Here is a 24,923-nt window from a genome sequence, read left to right on the forward strand (position 1 = left end):
TAAATCAAACAATACCAAGAAAACAGACAAAACTTGCCTTCACACGTGTCATGAGCGGCCTTCGGCTTCTGTTCGGCCTTTGACCGGTTATCCCCCGTGGTGCTAGCTTACATATCACTCAATTGCAACATGCATATTTTTCAGAGTACGATCACTTTTACCTCTTTTGATGCAATGGTTTAAAAACCTCATCGTTAATATGGTTCTTAATTGGCATGTCAATCATATTCAAAATTCTGTATGACAGAGAAGATTTCTCAACAACAACAAAATGCACACTTGTTTCATGCAACACACTCTGAAAATACCACAGACAAAATATTTGCAAAATATCAGCGAAGTCGATTTTAATTTAATTTAATTATTTAATTATTCTCTTTATTTATATAGCGCCTTATCCGAAGTTCAAAGCGCTTTATGCCGTGTGAGATGGAATTTTTTACACAATATATCACGCATTCACATCGACCAGCAAACCTCAAGCCTGTTAGGCGAATGTTCACCTTTCGCGGCCTTTATTCCAAGTCACACGGGTATTTGATGGTGACATTTTTATCTATGCCTATACAATTTTGCCAGGAAAGACCCTTTTGTCAATCGTGGGATCTTTAACGTGCACACCCCAATATAGTGTACACGAAGGGACCTCGGTTTTTCGTCTCATCCGAAAGACTAGATTTTCAGGGTCAATCGCTGTCGTCTGTTAATAATGGGCTATAGATTCTGAGTTGATTAAGGGGATGTTTACCACGACGACGCCGGATCCGAAGAGAACCGCCACTAATTACACCAACATGGTATGCTTCCATTTTAAACATATCACAGGATATCGACGCCCGAGCAAAGCCAAGTGGAAGCCGGACGGAGCTGAGTGACGGAGAGCTCCAGTTAGACGTAGTTGGGAGAGCGTCAAACCACGATGATGAGCTCAAGCTCTCTCAAATTTCGCGTTGGTTCGTATCCACACAGTTTTGATTGCTTGACCGATTTCGTTTTTACTTTGAGCGAATTCTATGGTGAACAATATGCATATCAACGCAGGATATAATAATGTACATATATCATACATTGGCCAAACGTTCGATTAATTAACAAAGAGATGCGACGGATGGGATGAAAATGAACGACTCTAGCTGCTTGAATGAAGCAGATTGACAGGAAATTGATTCGTGTGTTTGTGTATGTGCTTATTTCTGGTTAAAAACCACACAGGCACAAGATGTTTACCTCATGCATTCCCACAACCTCAAAAACATAAACTGTAAGTGATTTTAAAGAGAGAAACTTCGTTTTGTGTTGACGGTCAGTAACCTTCTTGTCGTCGAGAAAACTTTGTTTACAACCAGCGGCGGCAACACAACAACAACAATAACAACAACAACAACGACGACGACGATGAAGATACACAAAATCAACTGAGTTATCAGCACTTTTGAATGAACAAACTTAACTTTTTTGTCGTTTGTTTTTGTTTTTCTGTCATGATGTTTTTGCTTGTATTTAACTTGATTACAATTGCTTGAATACAGAAGAATAATCCAAGTTTATAAAATGTTAAACGGATTGGATGATGAAACCCGGCCTTCACGTTTTTTCTTGGGATAAATGAACATTAACTAAAAAAACAAGAAATGCCACTGATAAATGTTTCATACAGTTTGCAACACCGGCCAGAAAGGAAACTTTTGCTAACAGGGTTGCACCCAGTTGGAATTCACTAATGAATGGTGACTTTGAAAACAGCTATCAATAGAAACATGTTCAAAAATCGCCTGAACACTGAGTGAACCAAAATTGATAGAGCTCTGTTACGATTTTCATGATTAAAAAGCAAACAAACAAACAAAGAAAAGCAACTTCTAGGCAAATGTTAAACGGTGCTATGCCAACCTAATTGACAAAGTATTCAAAGACACCGACGGTGGGACGTTTACAGGCCGCGACTAGCCTTTTTTCTCACATCTGTATACATTGTATCTGAAACGCAGAAAACGACGGTTTTTAGTTGTGTTTTCTTTTCTTTTTAAATCGTGTGATGTATGATTCATATCTGCAAACAAGTCACGCGATATCTTTATCTTCTCATCATATTGTGTGTGCCCATTTACCGCCGTGGGAGTATCTGTCCAAAGTTATAACGAGACGTGGATAACCATTGCAGACGACAAAACTAGTAAGGGAAATCATTCTGAAATACACCAGCAGTGAATATTATTATGTTTCCGCTTCTTATGCTTTCATTTGTAAAGATAAAAAAGCAAACTGTGAGGCTGTATTTTAAATTAGTATCAAACATAACATGTATTAGGAGTAAACTACACTAAGATATATTTTCATTGGTGATTTACTGCGGAGCATGTACACATTTTTCTCTCTCAGATCCGTCGCGGTTTTGACTCGTCGATATATTCTAACTTTTCAAACACAAGGCAGTTCTGCACAGAATAAACTCCCAAGATGATGGAATTAGATTTACAACGTGTTGACTACCTGCAGGTATGAAGATGGATTTAATTGTGCTATGTCTTAGGGATAATGCAGATGCGATCGATACAGCTGTCTTCAAATTGATTAAAAAAAGTACATCAGTTTCGTTTGTCTTTTCAGAATCATGTCATATCATCAAGTATCATATTAAACGGGTTAGCCATCTTAGTTTGTCGATCGTAGCCAGTTCAACACGCATTTAACTGTGATAGAATGAGAAGACTTACAGTTAAAGTTACACTTACAAGAATAATATTTCAGTAATGTAATTTGTATTTGTGTTTCATTGATTTGCTTTATATTTTGCAGGTGGGAATCACGTCAAATGGAACCATGAAACTTCTCCCACTAGCAGGGAAACTACAGAAGGTAAGTGCTTAACCTGAAAAGGGACTCTTATTAACGATGTGTACATTCATTTGTGTTATTACGTATCCTTATAGTACTTAGCTGTAAATGAAAACACACAAAACAAACAGTCACGGATCGATTGCATGATTATTTTAACCATGGCTTTCGTAGAACAAGCTGATTCACTGTTTTGAAACCAAAGTAGCATGATAATACACCAGTTAAACAACATGCCACTATATATATTTATGAGAATGATATAGGAACATTTGCAAAAAGTTGATAATTAAAGCACACAATGATACGTACAGTGGTACCAGCGATGTGTGGCCCCTCTGATGAGCGGACACCTACCTTAAAAGGACACATTCTGAGGTCCCTTTGTCTATTATCTCTACCAAAATATACCTGTCACGACAGGCCACCTGCAATGTAGGGACACTTTTTGTTGGGCTCAAGGGTGTCCTTTCATCCCAGGTACCACTGTACAAGCATATGCATACAAAATCAACATTGCTAAATTGTCAGACTGAGAATACTATATATGATATAGTCTCATCAGTGATACTGAACTCTGTAATGTATGCAAAATGACATGCTCTATCTATCAACAGATTGCAGTTGCAGACAATAATGGAGCGCTGCAGGTCTTTGGGATGAAGAAAGGAGAAGTTCAGGTGTGTTGATATATAATATATATTATATATATAGCTTAGCCAGGTCTTATTGGACTTTAGATAACTTAGTTATATGTTAATTGCTATTTGAAGTTTCCAGGATTAACTGTTGATGTGAAGCTTCACCGTATGTACCTTGTTTAAAAATTGCACCGTATTTGATTAAATATATTCTGATAGACTGTAGGAACCGAGAGGTATGTGCAAGAGGGTGTGTGTGTATGCGTGTGTTGAGCGATTCCCAGAAGACTTCTGTAGCGATATTCATGAAACTTTACATACATAAGTCTTCCAGAGGAATTATTACCTGCATATATGCTTTTCTCTTTTTTTCAATAAATGTCTTCATATTCATTCCTAAAAAAATTTACTGGCGCATTTATTCACGTTGTTTTTTTTTAATTTTTTTTTATTGGGGGGGGGGGGGGTGGGATTGTTTTTTTAATCAACAGGTGCATGAGATAATGTTTTCTTGTAATCAAGAGACGCGTGCATTTAATGATTTATCTCGTTTTTGTTTGCATCAAACGTGTGTGTAAAATTTCTCGTCAGAGTGTGTTCAAGAGTCAGTCCCCGAACAAGATCACCAGCATGGCGCTTGGGGGACAGGCCAGCGCGCAGCGGGACAGGATTTTTGTCAGCACAGGCGCCGAGGTTAAGGCCTACACCAAGAAGGGCAAGAACTTCCTCAACTTTAACACCAACCTGTCGGAGCCTATCCAGACCCTGTCAGTGCATCTTTCTTTCATTTTTGTTGTTGGGCGTTTGTTTGGTTGATTCCTTAGCTGGTTTTAGTTTTGCTTGTTTTTTCGTGTGGTTATTTGTTTATGACTCATGACTGTAATGTTTATTTCAAGCCACGTACAGCCCATAGATAAGGTGATACACCATGCCAAATAAAATGTATTGGAAAATGTTAATCTTTATAATGGATCAATCATAATACATTGTATATTCATTGGAACACCAGATCAGTTTTATGCTAACGATTTCCATAAAATGTATAACTTTGCTCAGAGCTCTTTTAAGAGTTGAGAGGTGATTTGGGGTTTTAACTTTTTTTACAGGAATTATTGTGACTTGTGACAATTTTCTATTGTGTGTGTGTATGTGGATACATCAGTGATGTCAAGTGTCTGTAAAATATGGAATTCTGTATTAGTGCTACCCTGCAGAGGTGCTGAAAGCTCACAGCTGTTTGTGTGTTGCAATTTTGTGTAGAGCTAGCACCAGGTATGGGAAGAATGTTATGTGGGAATCAGGGATGAACTGTATCTTCTTGACACATGAAATGAAACAATTTTCTCTCTCTTTTTGCAGAGCTGTCGAGGGTTCTGAGCTGTTTGTGTGTGGCAACTTTGTGTACAACCACTACCATGACTGTAAAGACACAAACTACATGCTGTGCGGAGACAAAATCAACGACGTCCTGTGTCTGCCAACAGAACGTGTTCAGGACCTTATCCCTATACTGGCCTGTCAGGACAGGGTGCTGAGGGTTTTACAGGTGTGTAGAATTATCATCTGATAAATACAGAAAGGAGCCATGACCGTTAAGAATATTAAACGTAGACATTGCATGCAGCTTCAAGTTGTTTGACACAAAATATAATTTCATTGGTTGAGTATTTGTGTGATTAAGCTCATACATGTACATGGTTTTGGAACCAATGTACTTGCTGTTCACACAAGCCAAATAACACTGCAGAAAAGTGGCAACTCTTGTTTGACCTGAGAGTGAGAGTCATGTATGATCTTGTACATTGCTAAAAAGAGGGGGGGGGGGCTGACAATAACGAAAGAATCAGTGATATGGGAAGACTATTTGAAGAGAATAACATTTTACTGTCTATCTATGGCGGATGTTTTTTTCAGACATGAAAAGTAAACATTATTGTGATCTGACAGCACTTAGTTTGTGCATGTGTTGGAGTTAAAGAAGCTACTGCATCATTTGTGTGTCGTGCTCTTTTCTAGCTGTTTAGCAATCGCTCTTTTTATCTGTGTGAAAGTCTTCTTACACTCCTGTGACTGTGTGTGTGTGTGTTTCAGGGCTCTGAACTGCTGTATGAAATAGAAGTCCCAGGGCCACCAATGTGCTTACAACTGGCCCAAAACAATGGAGGTAAACTTATACATGTACTTTTTACAAAGATGCTTTTTCTTCCCACATAAATGACCACACAAATGACCACACAAATGACCATGACCACACAAATGACCATGACCACACAAATGACCTGAATGACCACACAAATGACCACACAAAAAACACTTGGATAAGAGCATCAGCTTCCACTTGAAAAATGTACCACATAGCAGTCTCTGACTTAACACTTTCTACCCCACCTATGTTGACCAAGGTTTTTTTAGCCGAGACCAGCTGTGCTGCAGCAGGTCACTCAGAATTGTAGTAAATGTGTAGTAACTGTGTACGTGTATCAACACGCTGGAATGCAGGCGTTAGATGGACGTTACAGGAAGCGACTGAAGCTAACAGTCTGAGCGGATATATCCGTACCTGGTCAGATAGAGCCATATGAGTGGGTACGGATATATCCGTACCTGGGAGACAATGAGTTAATAATCTTCCTATGCAGGGTGAGAATTTACTGCGGAATTAATTTAGCAGATTTATTGACATAGGTGAAGGCAACAACATTGATTGAACGGCAAGGTGTATCTTTATTGGACCTTCACTCACTCAGAATCACCATTTGATGATGGCACATATCAATTAAGCTGCAAATTAACAAAGATAATTATTGTGCCTCTTAGCACATTTTCATTAGATTCATAACGACAACAAGAAAGAAAGGAAAACAACAACCAGATTCATGTTCACAGCTCTGTTCTTCTCCCGTAATTTCAACTCTCTAAATCAATTTCTCCCTTAGGCCCCCCCCAAAAAAGGTCTGTTTACAGTAACATAGGCCAAAAAAATAGGCTCAGTAGGTCGGGATTTTTTTTTTTTTTTTTTTTTTTTTCCCCTCCAAATACCCATATTTTTACGTTATTTTGCCAAAAAAAACAAGATTTTTTTTAAAAATTTTTTTCCCCAAATGCCAAAAAAAAGTCTAGGGTCGCGCGAAAAAAATAGGGTCGGTCGGGTTACCGTAAACAGACCTATTTTTTTTTGTTGGCCTTATGTACATGGAGAACATTCTGTGTTTGCAGGCGATGAAGGAAATGAAGTGCTGTATGGAACATCTGATGGTCGAGTGGGTTTGGTTCAGATTGGAAAGTGAGTATATATTTGTTGACTATTGATTCATCCACCTTTTTTGCTACTTGCAGAGTTTTGTCTGTTATCTGTGCCTGTGGTGGTGGTCTTGTGACTTGAGCACCAGTTATGAGAGAAGAATGACTGAAGATTTTGAAAGAGCACATGCATACATATTCATGGATGGGATTCTTCCGGTATATGCCGGAAATCCGGATTCGTAATGTCTGTGGTGACGTTTTTTTGGTTGTTAATTATACAAATCCCTCAGCGTCTGGGGGACCCCAGGCCCGCCTTTAAAATTCTTCAGGATGCATGACATTTTTCAGTCCCACCCATGCATATTACTTTACCTCAGTGTTCAGGTCAGCTACTCAAGATCCATGTTAATTATTATAGTGGAATGAAAACTTTAAAAAAGAATATAATGAGGTATAGAGAGGCTTAAAAAAAAATCAAAAAAAAATCCCTGCGCTTATAAGAACTGTACCCACGGAATACGCGCGATATAAGCCTCATATTGATTGATTGATTGATTGATTGATTGATTGATTGATTGATTGATTGATTGATTGATTGATTGAATAGAAAACATCAAAGTTACACATTTTTAGGCACAGAAATCCAGAAAGGAGAAAAAAACTAGGAAATATGAAGTTTTGAGAGTGAGAACTGAGTGTTTCTTTTCGCTCTTCACAAAAAGTATTGCATCATGGATATATAAGGTTTAGCACTACTGACTTTTTCTAAAGGCTGAATGCTCCAAGATGAGGCAAAAAAAAAAATTAGGTGTGGTTACGGTAACATAGCCAAAAAAAAAATAGGGTAGGAAGGTAGGTAATCACATTTTTTTTTAAACTTTTTTTCTAATGTGTACAAATTAAACCTACTTGACAGGGAAATAAGTGTGCGACTCGAGCGCTTTCGCTTTCATTGCGTTTTCTGCACTTGTTTTCTTGGGTTTTTTGGTGTTTTTTTGACAAATGTAATAAAAAGTCATAGGGTCGGCTCCTAAAAATAGGGTAGGTCGGGTTACCGTAACCACACCTATTTTTTTTTTAGGCCTGAGTATAAAGGCATTTGTGTGAACATGAGAGAGAGAGAGTCACAGTGTGTGTTTTTGTGTGTAAGTGAGTGTGTCTCAGAACTAATGTGATTGATATGAAAGGACCCTAAAAGCTGAAATAGGTTTCAAAAGTAGTGCATACACTTTTGCAGGTTGGGACCCACGCACAAATGGGAAATGCCAAATGAAAAAAGAAATGGAGGTATGGTGTTTTATGTTACTTTTTATGCTGTATCTCATACAGTTGAAATTTAATGATCACTTTGTTTTGTATTGTTTAAAAAAAAAAGGTATGATATGAAGGTGGGAACACATTTTTCAACTCTTAAGTTGTACCGTCTAGACGTTATAAAAAATCTGCTTTGTTTTGATGGTTGTTTACTTTTTACTCAATACCAAAAAGTGGCTCATGAGAGTTTGTAGAATCCAGAAGTTTATTCTGCACATTTTGTGCTTTAGGCAAATTTGATCTATCATGGAGAGAGGAGATGTTCCTTAGGCTCCTAAGAGTTTCCCTTTTTCCCTGTTTCTCTTTATTTAGGGATATTGTGCATTGACAACTTTGACATCACGTCGGACGGCACCCTTGACCTGATTCTGGGTCGTGACGACGGACAGGTCGAGATCTACAGTTTTGACGAAGCAGACGAGCCGGTCTTCCGTTTCGGACATGTGAGTATGATATAACTGCTACTGTCTCCCATGGTATTGAATTTTGTTCTTCTTCTAAACGCAACAAAAATGCCTTCATGGAGGAATGCAGGGAAGGGAATGAGTAAGGTAGTTGTTTGTGGCACTGATGACTTTGTGTGTATTTGTCTTACATAGCCGTGTAATACGTCAAATAACCAAAGGGGAGTAAGCGCTCTTTATGCATACAACATGTCTATGCTTACTTCCCTTTGGTTATTTGATATCTCAACAACGCTCTGCCTCATTTCGTTTAAGATTCCTGTAATACGTCAATATAAGAATCATGCATGTGCATGAGTTCATGGGATAGGTGAAGGCAGGCTGTACCGCGTCTAGATCTAAGAAATAAAGGGACATAAGCACTCTTAATCTATACTACCTGTGCAAGAACGAGAGTAAGGAAGAGTTCTACGGAACCTGCAATCTCCTGGCGCCTGGGGTAATAACATGCATTGAAATGAAAAAGCCATTTGTACAGTTTCTAGTTCATTCTGATGGGTTCAAGTGTGTGTCTTGAGTTTGATGCGTAGGACACAAACATGGTGACAGCGGTGACACATGAAGGCTGCCCAGGGAAACATTCTGGTGTAGCATGACTCAACCAGACAACCTCTCCTGCATGCGGACCATGCAGTCAATAACAATGGTTGTTGTGAGAGTACCAACCTTTCTCATGGCCGTGGCTTCACTCAAAAGAGTTTTATGATAGGTTTCAAGTCATACAGTTCTGTTTTGACACTGGTAGACATGTCAGCAGATTTACCATTTGACTGTGTGATTGTGTGTGCAGACATGTGCAGAGAGCGTGACATCAGTGCAGGGAGGGGTGGTGTCTGCAGCAGGGTACGAGGAGATTGTCTGTGCAACTTATGCAGGTGTGTACCTCATAGTCACCATAATTTGTGTTATGTTCATGTAATAACAGCTTTCCTCCAGTTGTGATGCTAAATCTTCCGGAGAGGAGCAGTTTGAGTTCCATGGGTTTTCATGTCTGTTGTGGTTGTAGGAAAGATCCATTGAAGCAGAAGGAGTAGAACGCTTGTTCCCAATCTTCAAATTCTGTTTGTTTTGAATCTTCCACTTCTGTTTGCAAATTGAGTTTGTTTCTTCATTTCTGTGCTATTTTCTTGGTGTATTTTCTTTCTTGAACATCATTTTGCCCCTGAATTATCTATGTTCATGTGCTGATGGTACCATTGCTAAACTGTCATCTTGTTTTGCAGGAAAAATATTTTCATTTTTACCAGACAGGTTACTGCAGTCACAAACGAAAAACAAATATGGGTGTACTAAACTTGGTATGCTGAGAATACAGACCCTGAGGTACAGGATAAAAACACACCTTTATTTCAATCTTGCATGGCAGTGAATGCGGTCACAGCTGAATCTAGAGAAAAAAATGGTATGCAGGGAAAAACAGCAACTAATGCATGTGCTAAAACTAAACCCTCAATACACTAGAAGGATACAGTATAAGATACAGGCAAATCTCAGAAAGAAATGTTTAATACAAATGAAAATGTGTGATAATGTTTGTATTTGCGTGCATGTGTGTGTGTGTGTGTGATTCTATTAATTGTAGCATGTATATGATTTTTGATTGTGCAGTTTTGTCTAAGTCAGCAAATGTAATTAATTATACCATTGGTTCTATAAACCTGAAGTGCTTAGATTTACTGCAAACTGTTGGTTCTTGCTTTAGAAATGTAAAGATAATATAGAAGAATCATGGCTTTTGATTGACATGCATGGCATCTCACTTATTAAGCAACAATTGGTTTGTGAACCACTGACGATCATTGTAATAATGTGAAATGATGAATATTAATGGTTTAGCTGGTGAATATGCTGCAATCAGATAAGCATAATGAAAACAGAACAGTGTGTAGACACTGCAACATTTTCTCAATACAGAGAGTGTGTGGAGTTTTATTCTGTCTACCGTAGAGCGGAATGTTAAACTGATTTTCCCTTGGGTGCCAGTCAAAATCCAGAAGAGATGGGTTTTTTTTTCTTAGATTTATTCCTTTGGGGTATTTTTTTTCTTTCCTTTACATTTCCCTTCAACCAGCTAACCATACCCCATCTCATTCACATGAACTTTTCATAGTTTCATTGTGCATAATCTAAAGGAAAATGGTCGCTCAGTTGGTAGAGCACTGGACTTGTGATCGGAAGGTCGCAGGTTCGAATTCGGGCCGGGACGGACACGGGTCAACTTTATGTGCAGACCCAGAGACGGAAGCCATGTCCCACCCCCGTGTCATCACAATGGCACGTAAAAGACCTTGGTCATTCTGCCATAAGTGCTGGTGGCTGAATACACCTAAACACGCAGACACCTGGGTAGCGCAACTCCGTTGCTGCTAGCTTTCCACTGGGAGGAAGCGACCCGAATTTCCCAGCGATGGGACAATAAAGTAATGAAAATGAAATGAAAAATGAAAAACAGTTGCTATATTTATATAGAAGCGGGAAACTAATTCCATTGGTTATGGCATACACTGGGTTGTTGTATACTTACCATTGACTGACTAATAGATAATTTACATTGCTCATCATTCATATTTCCATCTGCCCTGTTACTAATGCATCCACATACTGACCAATGGGTTTTAAGATATTTGCATGGTCGCTTAGACTCCAAAGTGGGCATCAGATGATTTTTGCAATAATTGCAACGTAGATGCATCCTTTCAGTCCATGCTAAGGTCAATGGTCATTTGATGTAAACATTTTCTGAGCATAGTATCACACTTTTACTGAAGACCTGTTGAGATCTGAAGAGTACATGAATTCATTTACATGAATTCTTTGTGAAATGCGAAAGGGTTGTCTCACCTTATAAGCGCTCATATTATAATGGATTACTGTCAAGATGTGATGAGAGTTTGCTTTGAAATTCAAAACAAGACAGAACAACAAAACAAAAGACTGTCCCTTTTTGCCTTTCGATGAGAAGTCTGAGATTCAAAAGTTTTTGATCTTTGGAAAGAGTATTACAGCCATTAAGATTTAAGGGAATAAGATCTGGAGCTTTGAAAAGAGTATGACAATAAGACATCAGTGGACTCCTAGGCCTTGTGATGTGAACATATTTCAATACACTTATAAATGTGCCTTTTACTTTAAAAATAGAAAATGTCTCTGAAGCCCACTTTCGTGTCTTATCATACCTATCAATGGAGCTGGTCGAAGCCGGTAGTTTGCATGTATCCCTTCCTTGCTTTGCGGACAGGCTGGGTGTTAGGTCTCACTTCTGAACAGCAGACCAAGGAGATTGGGTCCACGCAAGCCAAACTTGATCCCATGGCAACACAAAAAATATCCTCGCTCAAGTAGGTTACTTCTTTTTCTTCAGCGTTGGATGGCTCAAGTAGGTTACAATACAATGCAGTGGTGCGTGCGATGTGAGGCCCCTCGAATGATCGAGAGAACACCCCCAAATTAAAGACATCTTCTGTTGGGACCCTTAATTTTCTGTAAACGTGATTAAAAGTGTTCCTGCCACCTGCAATGAAAGAACGCTTTCAGCTGGTTGTAATGATGTCCTTTCAGCTGGTTGTAATGGTGTCCTTTCAGCTGGTTGTAATGGTGTCCTTTCAGCTGGTTGTAATGGTGTCCTTTCAGCTGGTTGTAATGGTGTCCTTTCAGCTGGTTGTAATGGTGTCCTTTCATCGCAGGTCCCACTGTACATGCCAATAACACTTTGTTATCTCAGTAGAGAAATTGAAAAGGTTGCAATGGTTCCTGCATGCATGACAATTCCCAATGTCTCCCTCACCCTTTGATTTCTTGTTTGGTTATTTTTTGTATGTCAGTTACACTGTTGGAAACTAATCACTGGTGCAGTACTCCCCTGATGGAAAGAGTGTGTATATGTGTGTGTGTGTGTGTGTGTGAGTGTGTGTGTGTGTGGGTGGGTGGGTGTGTTAGTGGGTGTGGGTGGGTGTGTTTGTGTGTGTGTGTGAGTGTGTGGGTGGGTGTGTGTGTGTGTGTGTGTGTGTGTGTGTGTATGTGTGCGTGTGTGTGTGAGAGAGGATCAAGCAGGGACATTTGGTGATCAGGTGAAGCTAAATAAAGACAGACAGCATGATGTTTTAATCAGTTTTAAAATGCTGACATTTTTTGAAAAGGTTAATAAAGTTAATAACCAAAACAAATATCAGGTTTATATCTTACATTTCTCTTTTAAAATTGCAGAACATGCATGGTTGCATGTCAGCCAGGTGTGGTTTCTCCCTGTTTTAGCACCCATTCTTTTTCTAAATGAGTTTTAGAAATTGAGTCCACAGTAGAACAAAGAAACCAACGCAATGTTTTGGGACCTCGCTTTTACGATTATTCTGTTGATACCATCTTTAAATATACCTCTTTTTTGAGGACTTAAACTAAAATTGTCTCATGAATATTTCTCACATATTTCAAACCCTGATTTGTGTCGGTCTTAAATGAGGAGTTTTGCGACTCACAGTGGTATGAACTGGTATGTTCATGATATGTCGTGATTGTTGTACATGCATTAATGTTACACCTGAGTCAAATCCATTTTGCATTATTTTTAAAGAAATTCCGGTCAGGTATTTCAACGTACAAAGTGTATGTTTTCTTAAAAGGGACTAGGATATACCACTATAGTATAATGTAGTGCACGCCTGTTGTGAATGTTTGTAGATGCAATATGGTGTCGATCCAATCAAGTATATTTCAACACATTTGTGCAACAGAGGGGAGCTGGATTCGCTGACGACCAAGGTGACGTCAGAGCGAGAGAAGTACCAGCAGTCGGCATACTCCAAGACGGCGGTGTCGGCCATCCCTCTCTTCAACATCAACGACAAGTTCGTGCTCAACAGGGAGGACGCCAGCTACACCCTAAGTCTGGAGCTACAGATGCCCATCGACAACGTTCTCTTGCAGGTACAAATCTCAGCATGAGTTTTGAGTGTTCTTTTTCAGGTAGAAGTTGTTACTATTCGAATGTTCTTTTGCAGCTTAAAAACAAAGGGACATAAAAGCTCGAGCTCGGGAATATTCTGGTCGGCTTCTTGGTTTAAACAAGATTTTATTACAGAAATACAGGGTGGCATGTATATGCGATACAGACATTTGTGACCACACAACAAGCTAAGCTTCTATTAAGTGTGGTTATGAATATGTACATCTAGATAGGAAATATTATTTAACGTGATGTCGAGGTCAGAGAATTGCTCATACCCTTATTAGAAATGTAAAACAGACAAGATACATTTTTTACAAAAAAAAAAAAAAAGTCGGCTTCTTCCATATGCCTTTTAATAATGATCTGAATCTGACGACCCACTGCAGATTTTGTACAAGTTCTGTCACACTGGAGCTGATTTCAGCTGTAGACGTGACGTTTGGGATGTGCACAGTGCTGTTTAAAAAACAAACACACTTTGTACGCATTATTCTAGAAAACAAAATGACTGTTGGTGAGACTAACAATGTTGAAAGCAAAATGACTGTTGGTGAGACTATAACAATGTTGAAAGCAAAATGACTGTTGGTGAGACTAACAATGTTGAAAGCAAAATGACTGTTGGTGAGACTAACAATGTTGAAAACAAAATGACTGTTGGTGAGACTATAACAATGTTGAAAACAAAATGACTGTTGGTGAGACTATAACAATGTTGAAAACAAAATGACTGTTGGTGAGACTATAACAATGTTGAAAACAAAATGACTGTTGGTGAGACTATAACAATGTTGAAAACAAAATGACTGTTGGTGAGACTATAACAATGTTGAAAACAAAATGACTGTTGGTGAGACTATAACAATGTTGAAAACAAAATGACTGTTGGTGAGACTAACAATGTTGAAAACAAAATGACTGTTGGTGAGACTATAACAATGTTGAAAACAAAATGACTGTTGGTGAGACTATAACAATGTTGAAAACAAAATGACTGTTGGTGAGACTAACAATGTTGATAACAAAATGACTGTTGGTGAGACTAACAATGTTGAAAACAAAATGACTGTTGGTGAGACTATAACAATGTTGAAAACAAAATGACTGTTGGTGAGACTAACAATGTTGAAAACAAAATGACTGTTGGTGAGACTAACAATGTTGAAAACAAAATGACTGTTGGTGAGACTATAACAATGTTGAAAACAAAATGACTGTTGGTGAGACTAACAATGTTGAAAACAAAATGACTGTTGGTGAGACTATAACAATGTTGAAAACAAAATGACTGTTGGTGAGACTAACAATGTTGAAAACAAAATGACTGTTGGTGAGACTAACAATGTTGAAAACAAAATGACTGTTGGTGAGACTATAACAATGTTGAAAACAAAATGACTGTTGGTGAGACTAACAATGTTGAAAACAAAATGACTGTTGGTGAGACTAACAATGTTGAAAACAAAATGACTGTTGGTGAGACTAACAATGTTGAAAACAAAATGACTGTTGGTGAGACTAACAATGTTGAAAGCAAAATGACTGTTGGTGAGACTAACAATGTTGAAAACAAAATGACTGTTGGTGAGACTATAACAATGTTGAAAACAAAATGACTGTTGGTGAGACTAACAATGTTGAAAACAAAATGACTGTTGGTGAGACTAACAATGTTGAAAACAAAATGACTGTTGGTGAGACTAACAATGTTGAAAACAAAATGACTGTTGGTGAGACTAACAATGTTGAAAACAAAATGACTGTTGGTGAGACTAACAATGTTGAAAACAAAATGACTGTTGGTGAGACTATAACAATGTTGAAAACAAAATGACTGTTGGTGAGACTATAACAATGTTGAAAACAAAATGACTGTTGGTGAGACTATAACAATGTTGAAAACAAAATGACTGTTGGTGAGACTAACAATGCTGAAAACAAAATGACTGTTGGTGAGACTAACAATGTTGAAAACAAAATGACTGTTGGTGAGACTAACAATGTTGATAACAAAATGACTGTTGGTGAGACTATAACAATGTTGAAAACAAAATGACTGTTGGTGAGACTAACAATGTTAAAAACAAAATGACTGTTGGTGAGACTAACAATGTTGAAAACAAAATGACTGTTGGTGAGACTAACAATGTTGAAAACAAAATGACTGTTGGTGAGACTAACAATGTTGAAAACAAAATGACTGTTGGTGAGACTAACAATGTTGAAAACAAAATGACTGTTGGTGAGACTAACAATGTTGAAAACAAAATGACTGTTGGTGAGACTAACAATGTTGAAAACAAAATGACTGTTGGTGAGACTATAACAATGTTGAAAACAAAATGACTGTTGGTGAGACTAACAATGTTGAAAACAAAATGACTGTTGGTGAGACTAACAATGTTGAAAACAAAATGACTGTTGGTGAGACTAACAATGTTGAAAACAAAATGACTGTTGGTGAGACTAACAATGTTGAAAACAAAATGACTGTTGGTGAGACTAACAATGTTGAAAACAAAATGACTGTTGGTGAGACTATAACAATGTTGAAAACAAAATGACTGTTGGTGAGACTAACAATGTTGAAAACAAAATGACTGTTGGTGAGACTAACAATGTTGAAAACAAAATGACTGTTGGTGAGACTAACAATGTTGAAAACAAAATGACTGTTGGTGAGACTAACAATGTTGAAAGCAAAATGACTGTTGGTGAGACTAACAATGTTGAAAACAAAATGACTGTTGGTGAGACTAACAATGTTGAAAACAAAATGACTGTTGGTGAGACTATAACAATGTTGAAAACAAAATGACTGTTGGTGAGACTATAACAATGTTGAAAACAAAATGACTGTTGGTGAGACTATAACAATGTTGAAAGCAAAATGACTGTTGGTGAGACTAACAATGTTAAAAACAAAATGACTGTTGGTGAGACTAACAATGTTGAAAACAAAATGACTGTTGGTGAGACTAACAATGTTGAAAGCAAAATGACTGTTGGTGAGACTAACAATGTTGAAAGCAAAAGAGGTCTTGACTTGTCAACACCAGGACACCACAAATTCTCAAAGTTTTCGCCTGTGAATTAAGGCTTCTTCATAACGTCTGTAACATTTTTTTCTCTGCACTCTGAAGCCTTATTTTACACAGCAGGACGTTGATTGACTATTGACGTCTGTTGCAGAGTGACGTGCCTGTGGACTTACTGGATGTGGAGAAGAACTCGGCTGTGGTCAGCTTTAGTGCATGTAGCCCTGAGGTATTGAATCCCAAGGAACAAAAGAATGCCGTCAATACTGATGCTTGAAACTGCTGTCGTGAAGATATCCCTGTAGTTCTTGACCGGGTTTTGTGACTTGGATGAAATAGACAGAAAGAGAAAGACAAATACTTGTAGCAGAAGGTATCGGTGAGACATATACTCTGAGGAATTTTTCTTTTTGTGTTTGATATTTTAACAGAATTCTGTCCTTTTCTGGGTCTATCATTTGTTTTTGCAAAACTGGCCCATCTTTTGACATACGCCTGACTGACGTTGTTTGTAAACATGCCTCTACAACATTCAATCAACATGCATTTTTCCACTCAGACCTGGCTTTGTTATACCATTTTATGCAATATTTATTTCACTGTGCTGTATAACGTTCCCCAACCACAGGAAGGAAACTACCTGCTGGCCACCTACCGTTGCCAGGCCAACACGACCCGCCTGGAGCTCAAGATCCGCTCCATCGAGGGTCAGCACGGCACGCTACAGGTGTACATCACTCCGCGCATCCAGCCCAAAACATGTCAGCTGAAATGCTACCCCATCAAACCCCTGTCTCTGCATCAGCGCACGCACACCTTTGATGACAACAGGTAGGATTGAGGAGTTAGGATACACCATAGAGAGACTATGCGTGACAGTCAGCTGTCCAAGCACTGATAGTTTTCAGTTCCATAACGGAGAAGTGGTCAGAGATGCGAGGCCTGCAGTCTGGCTCAGTCTGAAAATACTCTTCTGTGTTCTGTGTGCTCTGTGTGGGTTTTTACTGCTGGCCGGTGCTTACACAGAGCACAGATTCTGATGTAAAGCAGATGTTGTGTTGGTGTGATTTCTTTTTCTCCTTCACATGATGCTAACACTGATATATTATTGTATTGAAACAGCATACATTTGTAATTTTATTGAGTCACTTGAGAAAATGTGACTCTATGTAATCGGTCAGTGTTAGTCTGTCCGGCCGGCCGGCTGTCCGGCCGGCCGTCCGGCCGGCCGTCCGTAGACACCACCTTAACGTTGGACTTTTCTCGGAAACTATCAAAGCGATCGGGCTCATATTTTGTTTAGTCGTGACCTCCAATGACCTCTACACTTTAACGATGGTTTCGTTGACCTTTGACCTTTTTCAAGGTCACAGGTCAGCGTCAAAGGAAAAATTAGACATTTTATATCTTTGACAAAGTTCATCGGATGTGATTGAAACTTTGTAGGATTATTCTTTACATCAAAGTATTTACATCTGTAGCCTTTTACGAACGTTATCAGAAAAACAAGGGAGATAACTAGCCTTTTCTGTTCGGCAACACACAACTTAACGTTGGGCTTTTCTCGGAAACTATAAAAGTGACCGGGCTCAAATTTTATGTGAACGTGACTCCCAGTGACCTCTACACTTTGACGTCTGCTTTGGTGACCTTTGACCTTTTTCAAGGTCACAGGTATGTCTTGAAGGAAAAAAATTGAAATATCATATCTCTGAAACTATTCATCGGATTTGATTCAAACTTTATAGGATTATTCTTTACATCAAATTATTTACATCTGTATTGTGTTGTGAATAGCAATTTCTTCCTGTCCATCTGATGCCTCATATAATATTCAGAACTGCGAAAGTGACTCGATCGAGCGTTTGCTCTTCTTGTTTGTCAGTGATATTGTAAAGCTTAAAAGGCACAGAATTATTTTTTTGTTCGTGCTATACAAGCCTTCATCATTATTAGAATAGTCCCTCTCTGTGCGAAGGCTGGTTGAAAAATAGCTCGTTTGTAATGCTTTTGCCACAACCCTCATAAAATAAGATTTGATTTATTATCACTACAATTCCCTGGGCTGCATGGATATACCTCTGTTGTTGTGATTGCAGGCCTCTGAACATGCTGAAGCTGACAGGATCGTTCAGCCTGGCGGAGATGCACTCGTGGGTGTGCTTCAGTCTGCCCGAGGTACCGGAACGTCCCCCTGCTGGTGACCTGGCGTCCTTTCAGTTCGTCTCCACCTTCCTCAACACGCAGCTCGACTGCACCTACAGGTGACGGCTTGACTGTGGAGAACTGTGGGCCCGGTAGCTCAGTTGGTAGAGCACTGGACTTGTGATCGGAAGGTCGCAGGTTCGAATTCGGGCCGGGACGGACACGGGTCAACTTTATGTGCAGACCCAGAGACGGAAGCCATGTCCCACCCCCGTGTCATCACAATGGCACGTAAAAGACCTTGGTCATTCTGCCATAAGTGCAGGTGGCTGAATACACCTAAACACGCAGACACCTGGGTAGCGCGACTCCGTTGCTGCTAGCTTTCCACTGGGAGGAAGCGACCCGAATTTCCCAGCGATGGGACAATAAAGTAATGAAAATGAAAAAATGAAACTAGCTTGTAGGTTTTGTTTTCTGAGAAACAATTTTAGGGACATAACGGCTCTAAATGCATAGGGCATGTGCACTAAGAGTAAGTGCATGAGAGTTATGCTGAAACAAGCCTGAGAGAATGACAAGCGTTGAAACAAACTAGCGACTTTTATCCCAATGTATGTTTTGTTGGTGTTGTTTAGTTTGGGTCCAGTCGTAACGTACCCCCCTCTAAAACCACCACAAAATCTGGGAACATCAGGTATCGTAACGGTATGAAAAGTCTGAAAATGGAGGACAATTAATTAGCAGATGAAGATGCAAGAACATGATTTAAATTTAATTTTGTGTAGTGGTAAAACAGTATTTTGTATTCTTTGTGACAATTTTCTGTTTTACTTTTTCACTGTAATCATGTAGTAATTAGCATAGGTTATGTATCTATGCATATCAGTGTGTGTGTGTGTGATTGTATGTGTGTGTGTTTGTGTGTGTATGTGTGTGTGTGTGTGTTTGTGTGTGTGTGTGTGTGTGTGTGTGTGTGTGTGTGCATGCATGCATGTGTGTGTGTGCGTGTGGGTATTCTTGCACAACAGACTTGATTATTATTATTTTGGATTTTTATTTTGTTGGGGGGAGATAGTACGTATCCATCTCTCTGTGTGCACCATTTCATCCACAATGGAAGCTCCCACCCTATATGACCGTTTTTCTTTTTCTTCTTCTGTTAATTCACCAGTGGCTATGTAACATGTGTTACAGAATTGCACCAGTGTGACCGTTTTTTTTCCTTTTTTTTTTTCTGTTAATTCACCAGTGGCTATGGAACATGTGTTACATAATTGCACCAGTGTAAGGGTTAATTCACCAGTGGCTATGCAACATGTGTTACAGAATTGCACCAGTGTAAGGGTTAATTCACCAGTGGCTATGCAACATGTGTTACAGAATTGCACCAGTGTAAGGGTTAATTCACCAGTGGCTATGCAACATGTGTTACAGAATTAAACCAGTGTAAGGGTTAAGACATTGATTGTTCAGAATTTCTGTTCATAATCTGTGCAAATGGACCTTCTTTTGAGACTCCCTCCTTTTTAGGACGGATTTTCTCAGATTTCTGGAGCTCTTCAAAGGGGGGTTTCGCTGGACTGGGTGGCAGAGAGGTGCAAGGACTGGGTGGCCGAGTGGTAATGCGCTTGCGCTCGGAAGCGAGAGGTTGCGAGTTCGACCCTGGGTCAGGGCGTTAGCAATTTTCTCCCCCCTTTCCTAACCTAGGTGGTGGGTTCAAGTGCTAGTCTTTCGGATGAGACGAAAAACCGAGGTCCCTTCGTGTACACTACATTGGGGTGTGCACGTTAAAGATCCCACGATTGACAAAAGGGTCTTTCCTGGCAAAATTGTATAGGCATAGATAAAAAATGTCCACCAAAATACCCGTGTGACTTGGAATAATAGGCCGTGAAAAGTAGGATATGCGCCGAAATGGCTGTGATCTGCTAGCCGATGTGAATGCGTGATGTATTGTGTAAAAAATTCCATCTCACACGGCATCAATAGATCCCTGCGCCTTGAGTCCGAGTCTGGAGATACGCGCGCGATATAAGACTTGATATAACAGTATGACTGACTAGCGAAGCACATATTATACATGAACGTGGGCGGGGATGTAGCTCAGTCGGTAGTGCGCTGGATTTGTATCCAGTTGGCCGCTGTCAGCGTGAGTTCGTCCCCATGTTCGGCGAGAGATTTATTTCTCAGAGTCAACTTTGTGTGCAGACTCTCCTCGGTGTCCGAACACCCCCGTGTGTACACGCAAGCACAAGACCAAGTGCGCATGAAAAAGATCCTGTAATCCATGTCAGAGTTCGGTGGGTTATAGAAACACGAAAATACCCAGCATGCTTCCTCCGAAAGCGGCGTATGGCTGCCTAAATGGCGGGGTAAAAACGGTCATACACGTAAAAGCCGTGGGAGTTTCAGCCCATGAACGAACAAACAAAACAATACATGAACGTTACTGTGTGGGCAGGAAAGGAGAAGGTATCTTCAGATCTGACAACATCTCCACTATCTCCATCCTCAAGGACGTTCTGTCCAAGGAGGCCACCAACAAGAAGATACGTCTCGACATCAACTATGGTCAGTAATGCTGCCTCACTTTTTTGCTTGTCTCATTCTCATGTCAGTTGAAGATTGAGCCTGTAGAATTGTTTTTGTTTTGTTTTTCAGTGCTCTTTGTGTTTGATTATTTTTGTTTGAATATTTATGTATTGACAGTAACAAGAGAGTTTTATAAAGCCTGTAGAATTATTTTTGTTTGAATATTTATGTATTGACAGTAACAAGAGAGTTTTATAAAGCCTGTAGAATTATTTTTGTTTGAATATTTATGTATTGACAGTAACAAGAGAGTTTTATAAAGCCTGTAGAATTATTTTTGTTTGAATATTTATGTATTGACAGTAACAAGAGAGTTTTATAAAGCCTGTAGAATTATTTTTGTTTTTGTTTTCAGTGCTCTTTGTGTTTGATTATTTTTTTCTGAATATTTATGTAAAAGTTTCATGAAGTACTGTAGAGTCTACTGTTGATAACACACATGAATGAAATTGCACATCGGTGAACAGTTAACTGTCACAATGATGTAATCGACATTTGGATTTTATTATTTTTATTGATTTTTTTAAAATGTTCAATTCTATGTCATGTAGAACTGATATCCACCATGTTGCAATTCTTTGTTTATTCTAGGTTATACATGTATGTTGAATTTTTTTTAACTTTGCGATTCAAGACATTCAGGAGGAAACAATCCCCACCACACTGGCGCTCATCCATCCACGACTGGAGCATCAGCTTCTGCTGGCCAAGAAAGTGCAGCTCATTGAAGCTCTCAAGGTATGCTGAGTAATTGCAGTACTGTGTCACTTTCTGTTCTTGTTGTTATGTACCCTGTTAGCAATTCCTGCTCTACATTTTACACTGCTACCTAACTCTCTCCTACTGTTCAGACTGATGAATAAGTATTGTTTACGGCTTGTCTGAGTCATAGAAAGTTCTTTAATGGAAATATTTCTGATTAGGAGAAGAAACATTTACTGTCTTTGAGGCACAGTGGAACCCTCCTTTTACGACCCCCCCCCCCCCCCCCCTGAAAGAGAGAGAGAGAGAGTGTGTGTGTGAATGTATGTAGAAAGGAAGTAAGTTTGTGTGCATGAGCGTACATGGGTACATGCATGCGTGTTTGATAGAAGAGGGAAAGAGAGACGTGTGCAGCCGACACTTGTTCTTCCTTGAAATGAAGCTGAAGTCACTGCATCCTCACTTAATTCATCTAACATTACTGCAGGAGCTGCAAGTGAACGAGTCAGACCTGAGCTTTCTGTCCCCGGAGTACCAGCAGATACTGGAGCAAGCTGATAAGCTGCAGGCCGAGTTTAAACGTCAGCCCTGCCACCTGGAGAGGCTCTACGGTGAGTGGGCTGCCCTTGTCACCTGTTGATCGATTCATTGGTTGATGGGTGGGTTTGTTGGTTGGCCGAGTTTAAACGTCAGCCCTGCCACCTGGAGAGGCTCTACGGTGAGTGGGCTGCCCTTGTCACCTGTTGATCGATTCATTGGTTGATGGGTGGGTGGCTGGGTTGGTTGGTTGAGTGATTGGTTGGACTGAAACAATGGTTGTATTTTCTTTAAGAGCGTGTGCTGGGGTAGAATAAAGTTCAAAGAAATGTTCTGTTTTTGCAACAGCAAGGTTAATAATAAGGACATTACACTTTGAATTTGAAATAATGCATCAGACTGTTTCCTCACAGTCTGCTTTTTTTTTTTTTTTTTTTTTTAAGAGAAAAACATGCCTTTCTTTTTAATCTTGACTGCTATCTTTACTTGAGAATCTCCAGGCATGGGAATTGTCCGCTAAACGGCGGATTTCCGCCGATTTTTTTTTTTTGTTCCGCCGAAAATGCAAAAGTGTCCGCCGAAAAAATAAAGGGGGGAGGCACACAAAAAAAGCACCGGTTACTTTGGCCTTTGCGCAAAAGCCCGCGAAAACTTTCCGTACTTTGTTCACGCATTGCTACCGCCCGCTTCAGTTATTGAACTTTTATGTTTGAAAGTAAACCAGATTGCACAGATTGTGTTACAAATTACATTGTCCTGTTTGTCTCAACAGATCAATTTTTTTTAAATTTAAACCATATAATACATGTATATATTTTGTTTCTTCAAAAAAGCAAAAATTGGTACATTTTTGTACTAAAAACTCTGATTCTAAAAACAGAATTTAATGGCAAACTTGGAGCTCAGATGACACCAGATTGCACCATCTGGGTTCTTTGGAGAAAATTTTTTCCGGGGGGGCATGCCCCCGGACCCCCCTAGTAAGGCTAGGCGCTTCGCGCCGTCGACTTGACGCTTCGCGTCTTCAGTTATAAATTTTCCGCCTTTTTTACAATTTTCAATTCCCATGCCTGAATCTCTTAAGAGCTCATGATAGTATTAACTGTTACACTGTGGGGTCTGTTAAACAGTTCTGTTTGGGAATCTCTTTCTGTGTTTGCAGATGTTTATGGAAGCAGCAGTAAGTTAGAAGGTTGATCTGATAACTCATCTTTTTAAGATACTTGTAATCTGGAACAAAATCATTCAAACAGGTTTTGTGATCGTTTTTGTCAGTGTCTACCAGACTTGCAGAGAGTGCATGCTTCTCTTGTCATGACTACAACGATTGTATTATTTTGATCTTTCAGGCATGATCACTGACCTGTACATCGACAAGTTCAAGTTCAAGGGGCAGAATGTGCGAGGGAAAGTGCCCACACTTCTGGAGGTGCTGGATAACTATGATTTCAACACCTTGTGTCAGTTCTTTGAGGTGCAGGGCTAGGTCTGCGCCTTGAATATGTGCGCAATATAAATTGCATAAAATTTTTTTTTTTAAAAATCCCTGCGCTTAGAACTGTACCCACGGAATACGCGCGATATAAGCCTCATATTGATTGATTGATTGAGGTCTGCCTGTAGTGCAAAGACCATGCCGTCAGTATTCAGAGACTCGATCTGCGGACTAAACCATCCACATTGCACAGGTTACTGCAACAAGCCAAGCGGTATACGAGTGTTGCCACGATGGGTTGGAATTTAGGAGAGTGTTCTTTTGACTATTTGTACCAGTTCTTCGGTGTTCATGTCTGGGCATCTGTCTGATATTTCCTGTTGCAAATTAAGAGTTTTGAAATATAAGTGAAAGGTATGGGAGCTCTATAAACTCAGTTGATAGAGCACTGGACTTGTGCATGATCTGTGGGTTACGGGTTTCATACCGGGCCAGGACAGACACGGGTCAACTTTATGTGCAGATTCATAGAATGTATCCATGTCCTACCCCTGTGTCACCACTGTGACACGTAAAAGAACTGTCATTCTGTCAGAAGGTTTGACCGAGGAGTGACATTTTGATAAATTACTTAAGTTTTCATGTTCAGGTCTGTGGTAAATTAGGAATCAGTTGTTTCACATGCTCCGTGCAGTAATGGTACAAAATAGGGAGTGTGCATTGCTCAACAGCTTTCTACTTATAACTGTCAGTATTTGAGCATGTGTGTGTTTGTGCATGGGGGGGGGGGGGGGGGTGAGAGAGGCTTTTTCTTTTGACAGCTGAATGTTTGAAATTGTGAGTGTCACAAGTGCAGAGATGTGATGATTGTAGACATAATGACAATGCATCAAACAGGCAAACTCATTTGTGTCACCTCGTATTCGCACTGCGAAAGAGATTTTATCCTGGCGTTTATGACAGTGTTAATATCCATGGGATGAGTAGTTTCCCTTTGAGGGACTATTGTTGTCAGGTTAGGAATCTCTTCAC

At 39.5% G+C, this 24,923-nt stretch overlaps 1 protein-coding gene across 2 annotated transcripts; it reads left to right on the forward strand.

Annotated features, from left to right (window-relative positions):
* The first annotated feature begins 2,369 nt into the window (after positions 1–2,369).
* LOC138969486 (BBSome complex member BBS7-like) lies at positions 2,370–23,983 on the forward strand. 2 transcript variants are annotated; one of them, XM_070342286.1, is made up of 19 exons: positions 2,370–2,496; positions 2,797–2,856; positions 3,453–3,515; positions 4,068–4,243; positions 4,836–5,022; positions 5,568–5,640; positions 6,693–6,759; positions 7,957–8,006; positions 8,346–8,476; positions 9,288–9,372; positions 9,721–9,820; positions 13,225–13,417; positions 16,632–16,706; positions 17,106–17,308; positions 18,577–18,741; positions 21,087–21,196; positions 21,852–21,955; positions 22,407–22,530; positions 23,806–23,983. In XM_070342286.1, exons 1-19 carry the CDS (start codon positions 2,458–2,460, stop codon positions 23,940–23,942), a joined length of 2,142 nt encoding a protein of 713 aa, XP_070198387.1. In that variant the 5' UTR covers positions 2,370–2,457; the 3' UTR covers positions 23,943–23,983. The 2 variants fall into 2 exon arrangements, with proteins under 2 accessions (XP_070198387.1, XP_070198386.1); XM_070342285.1 differs by lacking the exon at positions 9,721–9,820 and adding an exon at positions 11,736–11,835.
* Positions 23,984–24,923: the final 940 nt, after the last annotated feature.

This window comes from Littorina saxatilis, linkage group LG6 (assembly GCF_037325665.1).
Source record: "Littorina saxatilis isolate snail1 linkage group LG6, US_GU_Lsax_2.0, whole genome shotgun sequence".
Lineage (NCBI taxonomy): Eukaryota > Metazoa > Mollusca > Gastropoda > Littorinimorpha > Littorinidae > Littorina > Littorina saxatilis.